The sequence below is a fragment of the Brachyhypopomus gauderio genome, unplaced genomic scaffold (assembly GCF_052324685.1).
Source record: "Brachyhypopomus gauderio isolate BG-103 unplaced genomic scaffold, BGAUD_0.2 sc83, whole genome shotgun sequence".
In the NCBI taxonomy this organism is placed as follows: domain Eukaryota; kingdom Metazoa; phylum Chordata; class Actinopteri; order Gymnotiformes; family Hypopomidae; genus Brachyhypopomus; species Brachyhypopomus gauderio.
In genome coordinates, this window is record NW_027506904.1 from 869,880 (window position 1) to 886,227 (window position 16,348).

A 16,348-nucleotide genomic window follows, 5' to 3' on the forward strand; every position below is an offset into this window, starting at 1 on the left:
CCTTTCATATATATAGTTAAAAATGTGATTTTTTAATTTCACAGCCCTCCTTTATCTTTTAAAACAAAATATAGCAGATGTTCTACTGAAAGAAGCGAATATTGTATCCAGAAAAATGTCAGTTTTGTAAGAAAAATACTTTTTGGAGAAAAATACGGATACAAAATTTATCTGGACAACATTTGTGTGTGCGTGCGCACTTTTAAAAATTGTATTTCTTCATTTACCAGTTTAAGCTATTATACATCAGAAGTGTCATAACAGTCCATTACAACTATACAGTGATTTGCGACTACAGTGTCGCTCAAATATTTGGGACTTGACTTGGACTTGAGAACAAAGACTTGAGACTTGACTTGGACTTGAGATCAAAGACTTGAGACTTGACTTGGACTTGAGATCAAAGACTTGAGACTTGACTTGGACTTGCAAAAAATGACTTGTGAGCATCTCTGCCTCCTACTAGCGCCGTGTTGTTTTCACCTACTTAAAGCGCGCCTCGGGCGGTCAAAAGACCGCTGAGTCTTTACACAGGGGAGCTGGTACTGACACATAATTAACGCTAGATGGCGTTTTGCACAAAAGGAAGAATGAGCCGCCCAAACAAAATATTCGTAATGGTGACATTTGCACGTAACGTCAATATGTTAACAAATTAATGTGACTAAACCTTTTAGAATCAGTGCCTTGTGACCTTGTTCTCAGTAGCTTTCCCATTGTCAGTTTTGTTTAGTTTCATATTGCATTTCCTGGTTTGTGCGAAAACGTAAATGCAAAATATAGTTTCAGTTTTGTTTCTTGGTTAGTGTAATAGTTTGCTTGGTTAGTGTAATAGTTTGCTTATTTGTCTGTGTGTTATTCTGTTGGCATATATGTCACTATATTATCATGTACGTTCGCCACACCACTAACCCACTGGCCCGCACCCCCACTGTGAAGCGTTCACGTCTTTTGTCTTGCTAATGAAACAGACTGCGCTGCAGCCTTCCACCCCCACATCCACAAAAAGCTTGTTCGATACTCAGAGTAGCAAAGTGAAGCCCGTAGACCGAGCTAAAGCAAGTTTGTTTGTATACTCAATGTTACGCCATTTCAAGTTTTAATGTCTAAAAGTTGTGTATGTTAGTGAATTGTAGGCTATGGTGAACATAACAAATCTACAAATAAATGTCTATAATGTTTTGTGTTAGACAAAGAACAAAAAGCATAAATAGGCAAAATAATTACAAAAATATCATTATAAAAGGTAGGCTATGTACCTTTGCGTAACAAAACGCAAAATTATTAAAATGATACGGATGGCTTCACGAATATAGTTGCCTCTGCCCTCTCTAATGTTCACTTTTTTATCTTGCCGTATTGTGTTGCCATTTCAAATGAGGTGTTTGATCGGTGAATAGCCGATGTGTGATCCCACGTCCTAACGACCGTGTTATCACCGAGCGTTATCACCATTCGGTGATTTACATGTATCGTATATTGCATAAGTTTCGTTCCCCACCTCAAATTAAGTTCCATTTATGTAGTGAATTGTGAACTTGAGAATAAACCTCCACCGCTGTGGTTAATGTTCATGCACTGTTTGAACAATATTTATTAATTACAGCCAGGTTTTGGAGGTTGTAGAACACAGCTACAGGCCAACAACGGGTGCATCCCATCTCTCTTTAGCGTATATTGAATAAGTTTCGTTCCCCACCTCAAATTAAGTTCCATTTATGTAGTGAATTGTGAACTTGAGAATAAACCTCCACCGCTGTGGTTAATGTTCATGCACTGTTTGAACAATATTTATTAATTACAGCCAGGTTTTGGAGGTTGTAGAACACAGCTACAGGCCAACAACGGGTGCATCCCGTCTCTCTTTAGCGTATATTGAATAAGTTTCGTTCCCCACCTCAAATTAAGTTACATTTATGTAGTGAATTGTGAACTTGAGAATAAACCTCCACCGCTGTGGTTAATGTTCATGCACTGTTTGAACAATATTTATTAATTACAGCCAGGTTTTGGAGGTTGTAGAACACAGCTACAGGCCAACAACGGGTGCATCCCGTCTCTCTTTAGCGTATATTGCATAAGTTTCGTTCACCACCTCAAATTAAGTTACATTTATGTAGTGAATTGTGAACTTGAGAATAAACCTCCACCGCTGTGGTTAATGTTCATGCACTGTTTGAACAATATTTATTAATTACAGCCAGGTTTTGGAGGTTGTAGAACACAGCTACAGGCCAACAACGGGTGCATCCCGTCTCTCTTTAGCGTATATTGCATAAGTTTCGTTCACCACCTCAAATTAAGTTACATTTATGTAGTGAATTGTGAACTTGAGAATAAACCTCCACCGCTGTGGTTAATGTTCATGCACTGTTTGAACAATATTTATTAATTACAGCCAGGTTTTGGAGGTTGTAGAACACAGCTACAGGCCAACAACGGGTGCATCCCGTCTCTCTTTAGCGTATATTGCATAAGTTTTGTTCACCACCTAAAATTAAGTTACATTTATTTAGTGAATTGTGAACTTGAGAATAAACCTCCACTGCTGTGGTTAATGTTCATGCTTTGTTTGAACAATATTTATTAATTACAGCCAGGTTTTGGAGGTTGTAGAAAACAGCTACAGGCCAACAACGGGTGCATCCCGTCTCTCTTTAGCGTATATTGCATAAGTTTCGTTCCCCACCTCAAATTAAGTTACATTTATGTAGTGAATTGTGAACTTGAGAATAAACCTCCACCGCTGTGGTTAATGTTCATGCACTGTTTGAACAATATTTATTAATTACAGCCAGGTTTTGGAGGTTGTAGAACACAGCTACAGGCCAACAACGGGTGCATCCCATCTCTCTTTAGCGTATATTGAATAAGTTTCGTTCCCCACCTCAAATTAAGTTACATTTATGTAGTGAATTGTGAACTTGAGAATAAACTTCCACCGCTGTGGTTAATGTTCATGCACTGTTTGAACAATATTTATTAATTACAGCCAGGTTTTGGAGGTTGTAGAACACAGCTACAGGCCAACAACGGGTGCATCCCGTCTCTCTTTAGCGTATATTGCATAAGTTTCGTTCACCACCTCAAATTAAGTTACATTTATGTAGTGAATTGTGAACTTGAGAATAAACCTCCACCGCTGTGGTTAATGTTCATGCACTGTTTGAACAATATTTATTAATTACAGCCAGGTTTTGGAGGTTGTAGAACACAGCTACAGGCCAACAACGGGTGCATCCCGTCTCTCTTTAGCGTATATTGCATAAGTTTCGTTCACCACCTCAAATTAAGTTCCCTTTGTTTTGATTTGTGTGTCAGCTTCACACAACTCAACATTCAAAACACAGCTTAGGTGCAGTCTTTGCACATTTGCCACAGACCAGTCGCTTACATGTCTGGCAGATGTCATACGTTTTGTTCCCTGAACATCTGCCGACTTGGCATTGTTTTCTTTTTGAGGGCGGGCAAGGAGCTTCAGGTAAAATTCGCTTTTGTGCCACTGCCCTAGCCGCTTTCGCCATTTTCTGCTGTGCACACAGCTCCTTTACCAACTCGAGAATAAACCTTCGTCTGCTCAGGTTAACGTTCATGCACTGTTTGAACCAGTAGCGAACCGTGACCTTTAAACCTGGGCCCGCTACACCCCCCCCCCCCCTCCCCCCCGAAATTTTTTTTTTCCTTTCTTAATAAACTAAATAAAGAAAAACTGAGACGACAGTACAGCTTTAAAAACGCAATAAACAATAATATCTGTACTAGATAACATCTTAAGCAAAATAAGTTTCCAAACAAAATAAGGTTCACAGCTCCGTGGTTCTCGGAAGCGGAATATGTAAACAACGCGCACGAGGACGTCAAAGGGATGAATCGAAACTAGCTAGCGATGGTGCTAACGACAGCTAGCGTCGCCACAGCGGGCGGAAATTATCATACAGTTAAGCCCGCCCACTAAGAGAGAAGATATGATTGGTCAATTTTGCTGTCATTTGAAACTGGTATTGCGCTGAATTATAACTGCCAGGCCCTCTGTAAACGAACAGCGGGCATCACAGTCCTGATAGGGGGAGACACAGGCTCACAGGCTTCCACTCAACCCCTCACCTTCCAACACAGATTGAATAGACACGGGTGAATATTTTATTTGCTTATATTTTTGTAATTGTTTAGATGTCGAATGTCAAACTGTAAGTAGATAAAATAAAATTGGATAATTATAGATATAATGCTTTAAGAATATTTTAGGCCCTCTGAGAGGGCGTAGAGGGCCCTGACGGTTCCCCACTGGTTTGAACAATATATGTGCATTTATTGCAGCCAGGTCTAGGAGGTTGTAGAAAACCGCGACAGGCCAACGACGGGTGCCTCCCTTCACCGAATACAGTCGTGCCATTTGATCCATAACATCAACGCCACATTTAGTCGTGTTGTAATATGTAACAGTTTCAGGCAGTTTCTTTGCGCCATTATCAATTGAAACTGTCTGATGCATTGAGCTCAGGATGCATACATTTTTTTTAGGTTTTGCCTGGTAAATCGTTAGAGTTATTTTTCCAGCCCGCAACACCTTGGTGGAAAATCTTTCAGACTGTGCCTGTGTACATGGGGGCATCTCACGTCTCATTTTATTCATCGTACCAACAATAGTGGTTTTGTTTGCCAAAAGGGTGTTTGCAAGTGCCAATGAAGTGAAGAAATTGTCAGTCGTTACATTTCTTCCTTTACCCGTGAAAGGCTCCATCAAACGCAACACAATATTTTCAGACAACCGTTGACCAGCCGGCCTGCTTTCATCTTTTCCTAGATAGGGAATGGCGTTCAACATATATTTTGTTTCAACATCAGCGGCCACCCAGAACTTAATCCCAAATTTATCGGGTTTATTGGCCATGTACTGAGTGAAACGACAGCGAGCTTTAGTTGGGAACAGTTGCTCATCAACAGTTATGTTCTCACCGGGCGTGTAAGAAGCAATACTGTTTTTCACAAATTTATCAAATATCTCCGAGATCATAGCAAATTTATCAGTCGCAAGGCGGGCAGCCCTTGTGCTCTTGTCATCAAAGCGCAGATAGCGCATGATATCTCTGAATGTCTGTCTAGACATTGTCTCTTTGAAAATGGGATTTCCTAAGTCAGCAGACCAGTATTCATCAAGTTTCATGCTTTTACCGGCTGTTATACCTCTCAAATAAACGAGACCCACAAATGCTTTCAATTCGTCAGCTGTTAGTTTGAACTGAGCATTATTTCGTTCAGCCTCTGCCTCTGTGTATTTCAGAATTGCGCCCCACATTTCTGTGTCAATCAAACACAGTAAGCTGGTCAGTGGACTTTTAATTTTGTCCTTGGCATAACACGTAGGCCCTGGGGTTTCTCTCACAATATTGCACTCTTGTGCTCTACCCCGAGGTTTGCCAGCAGTTTCAAACCACACTGTACCGTCTTTGGCCTGAAATGAGTCACCACCACACTCAGTTTCAGAGTCCGATTCTGAATCAGATTCAAGATTCAGATCCATTTCACTTTCGCCCTCTCCATCCGACACCTCACATTGTTCGCCCTCCGATTCCATCTCATCAATATTGCACAGCATGTCCAGCACTTGCTTTGGGGTGTACATGATTCTCTGTGCCATTTTTATAATGCACTATGCAACCTTTCAAACGCCCAAACCGAGGAGTCACGCAAACTGTGTTGCTGTTCGATCACACAAACCGAGCTTTCAAGCAAACTGTGTTGCTGTTCGATCACCCAAACCGAGCTTTCAAGCAAACTGTGTTGCTGTTCGATCACCCAAACCGAGCTTTCAAGCAAACTGTGTTGCTGTTCGATCACCCAAACCGAGCTTTCAAGCAAACTGTGTCGCTGTTCAAACGCCCAAACCGAGGAGTCACGCAAACTATGTTGCTGTTCAAACGCCAAAACCGAGCTTTCAAGCAAACTGTGTTGCTGTTCGATCGCCCAAACCGAGCTTTCAAGCAAACTGTGTTGCTGTTCAAACGCCCAAACCGAGCTTTCAAGCAAACTGTGTTGCTGTTCGATCGCCCAAGCAGAGTTTTCACTCAAACTGTGTAGCCGCGTCCCGACGAATTTATAGCTCACGTTGCCTCATGAATGCTATTGTGAATAAAGTGTTCATAACAGCACCGCCCATGCCATCATCTCAGTTTCGCTCGCAAAGGTATGCATTTACATACGTAACTTGCATTCTGCTTAATTCTTTTGTAATGCCAGTGTGTCAAAAGCAGCCATACATAATGTATGTATCTAACAGCTAGCCCTGGCGAAGAGGGATTATACCCGAGAGATCATTTCTTTGAGATATTGACTTGATAAGTAGGCTAATTACCATTCGCAGAATTCCTGCAAACTACTAAAGCATTTATTAGGCAAAGCAAGACGCTCTCACGGTTTGAAAACCATTGATGTAAACTTGTATATAGTATATATTAAATATTAATAAATAAAGTATATATTTTAAGACTTTGGAAAGTGAAACACTTTCACTTTCGTTCAACGGACGAATTCCATTTTGTCTTTACACAATAATCAGTTTGAACTTTGAATAATTTAGTTTTGAAAACTATTGATCTTTAGTTATACTAAATATTAAATGACATACGAATCTTTGCGACACCCGCTGGCAGGAAAGAGAATCAGTCTTGAAGTGTAGGCGACGACGACAATATTACAGAGATACGAGCGAAATCGATTGAAACTAGCATGTGCAGGGTTTCTTTTAACAATGTAAAAATACTAGTTTATTAAAAGGACAATTCTGGGAAAAGTCATGAAAGGAGGGTTCTGAAATTGGATCCAGTGCAAAGATATTATTTTTTGTGCTGCTGCGGTCAAGTGACCGGTGCTCGGCGCTTCTAGGTATAATTAGGTCGACCAGAGGCGGCGCTTCTAGTAGACGTCACAGCGGTCAAATGACCGGAGCTTTGGCGCTTCTAGTGTTAATCACATGGATAGAGTTTTTAAAAGTTATAGTTTGCAGGTATAGTGTGTCTATACCAGGCGTACTCAACTAAATTTGTCCACGGTTCAATTTTGGCAAATACCCGTGACCTGAGGTCCGGTGCGGCGGGGGTGGCGAACGCAAGTTGTTGAGCGGGGGGGGGTGGCGGCGAACGCATGTTGTTGAGCAGGGGGGTGGCGATCGTAGTTAATCAGGAATGAGTTTGGGTCCTGACCACCAGTTGAGTACCCCTGGTCTATACCCTCATGGTTTACACCAATCACATTACGTAAGCCCCCTGCCAGCCTCCTCTGTCAGCACTGTCAATATTTCGTTATCCTGTTGTGATGTGTTCGCCCTTCAGTTGGGGGGGGCATTAGGAAACCCAACACCCAAGGGTAATTTGTATATACAATATGTCTATACATGTCTTTGTACCAGTTGACTGCTGGTTATTGTATCTTTCATTTGGATTTGTCCCAGGCTTTACGCTGATGAATGTTATTCATTACATCCTCCTTCCCCCCCCCCCAGACTGGAGTGATTGCTTCATTTTTGTTTGCACTCCCTCACCCATCAACACAATTAATCACTTTTTATGAAGTTCATTTACGAAATTCACATACATCTGGCAAATGCTGGTCGTGAGTGTTTCTGTATCATTTCATTGGCATTTTTCCATTTCATTGTGTTCACTAAATTTTAAAGGTTGTACACATCACGTCATTCATTATTTTTTTGAGCCGAGTCACAAGGGTCAAAAATCATTACAGTACAACAGTTCAATAAACAGTTATTTAATATATGTAGTGCATCATGCCTCTGCAGGATAGATACTGCAGGGTTACATATTTTAACATGATGAGAATAGGACTAACTTTTGTAGACAGGACACCAGTGAAGATGAAATTCATTGAGTTCTGTAAGAAAATAGAGCAGTTAGTAGCAGTAAAGAAAAACGAACATGAGGTTCTGCACAGTGTCCTTGCTGTACAAATTTCTGTAATTCATGTTACTCACTACACTAATGACCATAAGGAGTGAGCGTTAAATCCAAACCCTAAATATAAATACCCTCACTCCCTGGGGGTGCATAGACACTGGTCTGTCTGAGCCACATTTGACAAACCCCTCACAATGTACCATATAACCACCCACGTACCAACTCCAAGCAGAAATGTTAGTTGCTGTGTTTAAAAGAAAATGGAAATATTTGAGCATTTTGTATGCTATATACCAGAGGTCACCAACAGGCGGACCGCGGTCCGGATCCGGACCCGAACGCAGTCCTGTCCGGACCCAATCTCATTCCCGATTAACTGGATACGGACCCAGAATAAATTGTTAAAAATATATGTCTTTATTATGACGGGAGAATTAATTTTAAACCGGAGCATTTATTTCAGCGCTATTGGGGAAAAAAAAAAAAAAAAAAAAAAAAAAAAAAAAAAAACACTCCGTCACCACAGTGTTACGTCACCACCACCCCCCCACCCCCCTGTTCAACAACTTGCGTCGCCACCCCCCCCTCCCGTCCACCGGACCGCAGGTCAGAGCTATCTGCCAAATTTGGCCTGCAGAACAATATAGTTGATTACCCCTGCTATATACCATCAGATTTCAGTCTGGCTAATAAGAGATGCAAAGTGTGAATTCATTTGTTTAAAATCATATCAGGAAAAACGATCAACACAACTGGCATAATTGAACAGGAGAAAATGGAGTGAAAGTAGTCACTCTAGTGCAACAACCAACAAGTGGCGTCTTGAGCAGTGAAATTATACTTGGGTGATTAAAGAAACTCACAGATAATCCTGCAGGAATACCTAATGCTCAGGTACTTGTAGGTGCCGACACAGGGGTCAGAGAAGACAGAGTTTGTGGCAGGGACCACACAACTGCTCTTGCCTTCACACCTGTGGAGATAAATAGCAGAATTCTAAAAACAGAATTAAGAACTACTTTTTGAAAAGCTAATTTTTTGCCTCTCCATTTAATATCATTTTTGTATTATCTTTCACTTGTGCTCTTCAGTCAGGGACTGAAATTGGCACTGTAGTGCAACTATTTTTAGATTTCTCTCCTAGAAATCAATAATGTAAAAGTAAAATACTTTGACTTCAGGGTAGACTCACCTATTTGTAACTTCAGCTAATGTGTTGTTTCCATAACACTTAGTATTGGAGATTTGACTCCTGGGTCGCCCAGCAGAGCAGGTGGTGGAATCAGTTCTGCCAAAGTTAGCACTGAGGATATCCAAAACACCGGCTTCTTCAAATGAAGCAGTTTAGTACAACAGAAATGGGTTAGTGTCTACTGCGCAGAAATCTCTTCATATAAGCAGTGCTCAGAGATCACGACTACTGAATAAATACTGTGTATATTTGGAAATCATTCTCTCAAGGTTCCTTAAAATGTAAAAATTATCTATGTATCTGTAATTTCCAGACGTGTGGACTCGAGTCACATGACTTGGACTCTAGTCCGACTTCAGTCACTAAACTGATGACTTGTGACTTGACTTAGACTTTACCTTTACTCACTTTGAATCGGACTTGAGCTTTAAGACTTGAAATCCTTATTTTAACATAATATAGAATCACATAACTGGATCATTTTGTATTAATGGTGCTGTAAAATATGAACTGCTCAGCTCAGTTTATCCGTAAACTACAGGTGAAGTTCTGCAGCCAATCGGAGGAGAGGGGGAGGGGGGTAGCAGCGTTGAATTTGTGCGGAGAGGACAAGCAACATGCTCCCAAAAATGATCCCGTTCAATTATAAAGATTATGCTGTTGTGAATAAAATAAGAACTGCGACATGCAAGACATGTGGAATTAGGATAAGAGATGGAGATGCAGCCACTTCAAACTGACATTTGAGGCTGCACAAACAAGAGTAAGTCTCTATGTATATTTAACAATGCTATAACGGTTAGCTAGCTAGCTGGGATGTGATAACTCAGGGGTCGAAAATTAACTGTTACAGGGGTCCACATGAGCAACTTGACGTGAGTGGTCCGCACCAACAATAATTCGAAAGCAGGGACGCGGGTGTAGGTGACGACGACAATTGCGAAGACATCTCACTCAAGTGAACTGAAACGCTCAAACGCCTAGTTAGTCTGACTAACTTAATATACTAATAATCAACTGCATCAATTGTGTTAAATATTGAAATTACATCTGGTGACTTGACTAGGACTTGAGACTTGTTACTTGCATCTTGGTGACTTGTTCACATGTCATAATTTCTGACAACTACTTCAATTGTCATGGAGATCAGAAGTGCACTACACCCACCCAGTCACCTCTGGGACAACCAGTCACTGGCATTCCCAATAAAACAATCAGTTTACTTCAGTACGTTGAAAAACCACCCACCAGAACAGAGTCATTAAACTCTTGCCCAAGTCACTCATACTAGATCAACCACACTGACTTCCGGTCATGCTTTGCATACAAAAACTGCTTTTGTTAAATCCCTGCATGGTCTTGCTTCTTCGTACTTAACCAGACCCCTCCCTTTGGGCCTGTGAATACGTAGTTCGCGTTCACATATGTACTTCCTGTGTGGTTGTACATGTTCACACATCTTGTCAGTCTAATGTGTCAGGGCTTAAGAGTTGTGTATATATTGTGCGAGTATGCTCCGAGTATAGTCTTTGTGACTATGCGTTTGCCTTAGGTGTTGTATGTTGTGTTACATGCGCCATATTGGTTATAAGAATAAAGCTACATGTTTATGGACCTAGTCTACGCATCCTGCCTCATTCCTCGCACCATGACACCTACATTTACTTCTCAAAGTACAGTTGATTTAATTAAAGGTACATTCTATGCTTAAACATGCATTAATATTTGACAATCAATTATCTGGATAATTTATCTATTAAATGATATGTAGATTGGTAAAACTAAATTAAACCTAGACATCATAACTCAATTTTCCTTGCTTTATAGTTGGAGTTAGTGGGGCAGTGACAGAACCTTGATTTTATGAGGGGATACTAAAAGGAGATTGTACAAACCACATTTCAGTGCAGCATTACTGCCCTCGCAGGTCACACTGGTGTCTGCAGGACACATCACAGCAGATTGTAATCAACCAGATGTTTCTGTAAGGCATGCTACTGTAGAGAATAGTACAGAGGATTAGTTACTGTATGAAGGATTAATTACTTACAAACTGGGAGGCAACGATAGGAGACGGTGAGGTATTTGGAAATCCCAATACATGGATCATTGAAGATGGTGTATGAAGCATGTACAGTACAACTGGTTTTCCCATTACACCTGTGAGGTAAAGTGAGGTGTTACCAAGAGCTCTTAAGAGCACTTGAGCAACACAGCCTCCGATCAGAAAAACAATAAAAAATACAAAACATTACTCTGCAGCCACAAGAGAGAGTGTGTTGGAAGCATAGCAGTTGGTGTTAGCCAGGATGAAACTGGGCAGGCCAGTTGAGCAGGTTGTAGAATCTGTGCGCCCGTAGTTAGCATTGATGATGTCAACCACATCATTCCCTGCACAGACACACAGTGAACAGTTTGGAGCATCGACAGTTTTGAAAGTATAATTGATCTGCAGTAGGTTTCTTATGGACGCACAAACAATCAGTATTGACCAAATAAGGCAAAGATGAAGGAGGGTGATCTCACCACAGTCCAATGTGCTGTAGCCATCCTCACATATTACAATGACACCTGGTGGAAACGGACAAAACATGCATCAGGACCTGGACGTCTACCACCCTGCAGAACTGCAGGATTAAGATGTCACTCCAATAAGTAGGATAATTATTCAATTAGGACAATGCATCAGGCGTGTAAGAATCAGAACTCTGCAGCACAGCAGGTGTTCAAAAGGTTTACAACAATATGGTAGATGTCAAACTTGGCAGACTATATCCGTTATACTTACGGCCTTGCATACAGGTGAAAGTTGTGTTGTAGTACTTGAACGTTCCCAAACACGGGTCTGTGCTGCCAAGCTTATCAGTCTTAAACTCACACTGTCTAAACCCATTGCACCTGTTTATTACAAAGGATATTAAATGTCAGACGTGTTGGGTGATGGACTCTGATGGATCACTCTGTATGATGGAACAAAACTATCCAACATCAAAGGAATAGTAACAGTTTGATTACCAGTCTTTTGTTAGATTCAGATTTGTCTGGGGGTATTCCAATTATTCATCTAATTTTTACCAAAGTCTCAAACCAGCATTCCATATTTTCTTCAGTAATATTCATAAGAGGTATAGAAAAATAAAATACTTGCTATATGCCATGTATGTTTGTTGTACCTAGCAGAGATGATGGGAATATTCAAGGTACATGCAGTGTTCTGGGTTTCAGAAGCAGGACGACCAACACTACAAATGCTTTTATCTGTCCGGCCATATATTGCCGACGTCACATTTATTACTCCAGTGTCTGAAAGTGTGGATACAAATGTGGAGTTTATTCTCTGCAATGCTGAGAGATTGACTAAATCCTTTAACAGTATGAACAGTCACATTATGTCAAAATAATTAATAAATAAAATGCTCATTGTACTGATAAGCAACCGTATTTATGTGTTCTACATTCTTTAATTATAGTTTACATTTACCACTGAAAGAGCGTACAAAATCCTATACATTTCTAGAAGGAAGTCAACATTGAAGTCCTTACATAAAAAAAATGTATATGGTTCAGTTTGTTGCTGAGAATAACTTACCACAGCCGAGGTGCTGGACACTACCATAACAGGTGATTTCATTTTCTGAAAGAACCAACAACGATAGACGTGTACATTAATAAATGACACGGTAGGCCAGTCCACCACCTCAGGGGAGATGCCCACTCCTACACACTCCAGCTCCTGTACACCCTGTAGTCACCCTCCTCCTGATCATACACACCCGTAATCTCATCATAGCTTCCTCATTCCAAACAAGGATTGTGACTGTCGCGTGTTTTGCGCCTCTAGTAGTTATTTAGCGCCTTTTCCTTTCATTATAGTGTTGTGCTGTTCATGCCTCTTATGTGAATATGGACATTAAAGAACACAGCCCAACCATCACATCCTGCTGTTTCTGCCACTTCAGCACAATAAAACTGTTAGAATTGTTAAGATAGACTAAAACCCTGCCATGATGGTTTCTAATTTTTTTTTTTAATTAACATTTAAGCAGTAGTAAAATACAATATACACATATATGCACTCATCTGATAATGTGCAGAAATTCATTGATGCAAATAAAGCATTGGTGCTTATTTTTTACCTGCATAAACAAGCAAGCCAGGAGCCATCAGCACTGACAAAAGAGAAAGACAAACAGGCAGTCCTTAAACCTCTACAAATCAGTCCTTAAACCTCTACAAATCAGTCCTTGCATTCAATGCAAATCAGTGTTTTACTTGGACCAACAGATCATACTTGGAGTCCTGCATTGTTTGCTGGAGGACGTCCCGCACTAAAATGTGCAAATAAATTTCACAGCTTGGTTCTGATTACTGTTTCTCTTGTTGAGATGCAAGGGAAAAGGTTGAGCATCAAACATGGTTAAAACTTACAAGAGAGTAGAGTGAGCTTCAGGACAAACATTGTTCTGGGCTGGTGGTGTCAGAGATGCAAGTGAATATCCACGTGTTGAATCCACTGGAGCCGAGCAGTATTTATATGCTGTAAATCAGAAAACATTTCTCCAAGCATTAAAACACTTGGTAATTAACAGATTATTGTGGCATTGTTTTCTGTTCCAGGACATTGTGTAAATTTGGTATGGGTATAGTGCTGCATTTATTCTATTACATTATAGCAGACTGTTGACTCACTTGTTTTATTGTACAACCCTGTTTCTAACTAATAAGCCTGTTGTCATAATCCATCAGGTACTCTGACCTAGGGACACAGGCAGTGCTACACATACACCAACATGGACTGCACCTGTAAAGCTCCCAATCTCCAGATTATGCTCCAAGTGTGCTAGCTCACCACTTAATTATGTTGTACATTGATTAGCAAATTCAGCTAAAATACAGCTAATAGGAAAATTACATTTTTGGTGCACTGGGTCCCATCTGTGGACACTTTGCATGAATTGGATTCAAAGATGAAGGAATTGCATACAGCAAATGCAGACATCGTGAATGCATGTTGGAGAAAATGCTGGACTGTTCATGAGAATGAAAAAGTGGTGCATAAATGGGATGAATTCAAAAGGCAAGAACAGCTTATGAAATTAACAGAATGAGCAAACTGGTTAATTTTCCTGCTTTTGAGCTGACAACACGTAATTCCTGAAGGCATAGTCTGAAATGAAGTTCAGTGTGTGCTCAAATAGCCTGTTCTTTCAGGAGAAATTGATCTGGACACTTAAATTTGGCAATAGAGTTTCCTTACTCTCCAGCAGATCAATCAAGATTAACCTGGCCTCATCACATATGCCACATTGCCATAAAATCTTTGTTTAGTGCTGCAAGAAATCAGAAAAAAAATAGTTTGTAACTATTCTTGAATTGATATAAACTGTTCAAATTTTGTTCCTCTCTACATCATATCTACAAGTACTTGTTGAGCAGCATTTGAACCATCTGAAAGAATGTTTTCCAGTTATCAAGATAACTACAAAACATTACTCAACTGACATTCATCCCAGATTTTTAAAAAGGTGTGTCACCATGGATGCAGCAGGAAGTGAGGGTAATGCAGTTACATTTTAATTGTCCATTAAAACAAACAAAAAAACTCACCAAAAGCAAAACTCACCTGAACCGCTGAGAAACAAAGGTTAGCAATCAGAGCATAATCTAGTCAGGCAAAAAAGTCAAAACTTCACTCAGGGCTGGTATCAAGAATACTCAGTACAAAATGGCGGGACCTGTGAGGGTTTTAAAGAAGAGGGATCATATGCAGCAGGTGTGCGCAACTGATGAGGGGTGTGTCAATATGTGGGTGATTGAGAGTGAGGGAGTGACACTGCAGAGGTATGTCGTTGTGTGGGTGTCTCCCCTGTGCTCGGAGGCCGGCCTTCCGTGACAAAAGTGTATGTGGATTAAGCTAAAAAAAGTTTTGTTTTCTTTTTTAAAATAATGGGCATTAAAAATTGAACTTGAAAAATATTTTGTCTTTGGTAAACACAGTAAAATGTGTAAGTGTTGCCAAAACAGAACAGGAGTAAAGACTCTGTATCAGAAGTAAAGAAAATGACTTACCTGCAAGACATATGCAGAATCTCAGGCTTATTAATGTAAACTATATATGTGCTTCTAGGTATTACCTTATTAATCACTGGACTGGTATTAGCAGACAAACTCTTGTTCTTCCTCTACGTTTGTAACCAAGTGTCTGTGTATGTTGTTGAGTAGTACTGTTCAGAAGTAACGTCAAGTGTCATGTGATATGATACAATGTTCTGTTTTTGTTGATGAAATCTCAATTTTAATAAAACATGTAAAAGCTTTAATGTAGTACAGTACCTGTGGAATACATTGGCTCCGCCCCCTGTCAATCATTCATTACCGTAGTTTTCCCTTCCTCTATGTTCACCTATCCTGGTCCAGTCTTTCTTTTCTTACGTGTAATCTGTTTCACCTGTGTCCTGTCTCTACCTTCGTTTGTCAGGTATCTAGACCCATTGTTTTTTCTCAGTTGCTGTCTGGTTTTTTTTTTTATGGCGGACCTCCCCGTGTTTCTCCGCTACCCTGAATTTATTTAGCCTGCTATCGCCTCTCGTCTTGTAGTTTCTGTTCCTGTCATCTTTCTCTCTTTTTCCGTAGTAAACTTGACATTCTCTCGCTCTGGTTATGCTATTCTTGGTGTGTCTAATTATCTCTATGCGTGTGTAGTAGTTAGGGTTTTGTGTTCGCTTGTATTAGTTGTTCATTCATTAAGTAGGCTAAAATTAAATGTGGGTTTCACATGGTTCTGATTGAACTGAAAGTGGCCCTAATCTTAAAGTCAAAGGTCTGGTGGGCCCTCTTCCTGTCGTTGTTCTAAATATTGAGGCCCCTTTCTCTCATATTTATCGACTTATATATGATGTGTGTGTCGTGCCCACTAGGCTGATGTCAAGATCTTTAAATTTAGTTTAGATCTCTCAGAGACACACAACACACCAACTGAGTATCACTTGATTTTATTAAGGGAATTTCACAGAGACCCCGTGTGAAATAATATGCCTAAGAAAAAGGGAAATGCATCACTAACAAGGAGAAAGGGTTTGGAGATTTCACAAGCCAACTGGATCCACGCGAGAGGGAAAAGAGTAGCAAATCAGACTTTCCTTTATTTTACTTGCTCAGCGTGTTGACTCAACGTTGCGATTTTCCCAGGGAATCCTGCACTCCCATCCCGCCGATTCTGGTAGTCCTGTCAAACCTACTACCATCGCCG

General features: G+C 40.4%; 1 protein-coding gene across 2 annotated transcripts; it reads right to left on the bottom strand.

Moving 5' to 3' along the window:
- Window positions 1-7,745: 7,745 nt before the first annotated feature.
- Window positions 7,746-14,849, bottom strand: LOC143493262 (rhamnose-binding lectin-like). Of its 2 annotated transcripts, none has more exons than XM_076991570.1 (13): window positions 14,723-14,849; window positions 13,528-13,636; window positions 13,236-13,268; window positions 12,689-12,733; window positions 12,273-12,402; window positions 11,888-11,997; window positions 11,626-11,670; window positions 11,355-11,490; window positions 11,150-11,259; window positions 10,995-11,039; window positions 9,100-9,232; window positions 8,771-8,880; window positions 7,746-7,884 (listed from the first exon to the last, which is right to left on the bottom strand). In XM_076991570.1, coding segments are annotated over exons 2-13 (930 nt in total). In that variant the 5' UTR covers window positions 13,559-13,636; window positions 14,723-14,849; the 3' UTR covers window positions 7,746-7,882. The 2 variants fall into 2 exon arrangements, with proteins under 2 accessions (XP_076847685.1, XP_076847684.1); XM_076991569.1 differs by having other exon boundaries at window positions 9,100-9,235.
- Between the last annotated feature and the right edge of the window lie 1,499 nt (window positions 14,850-16,348).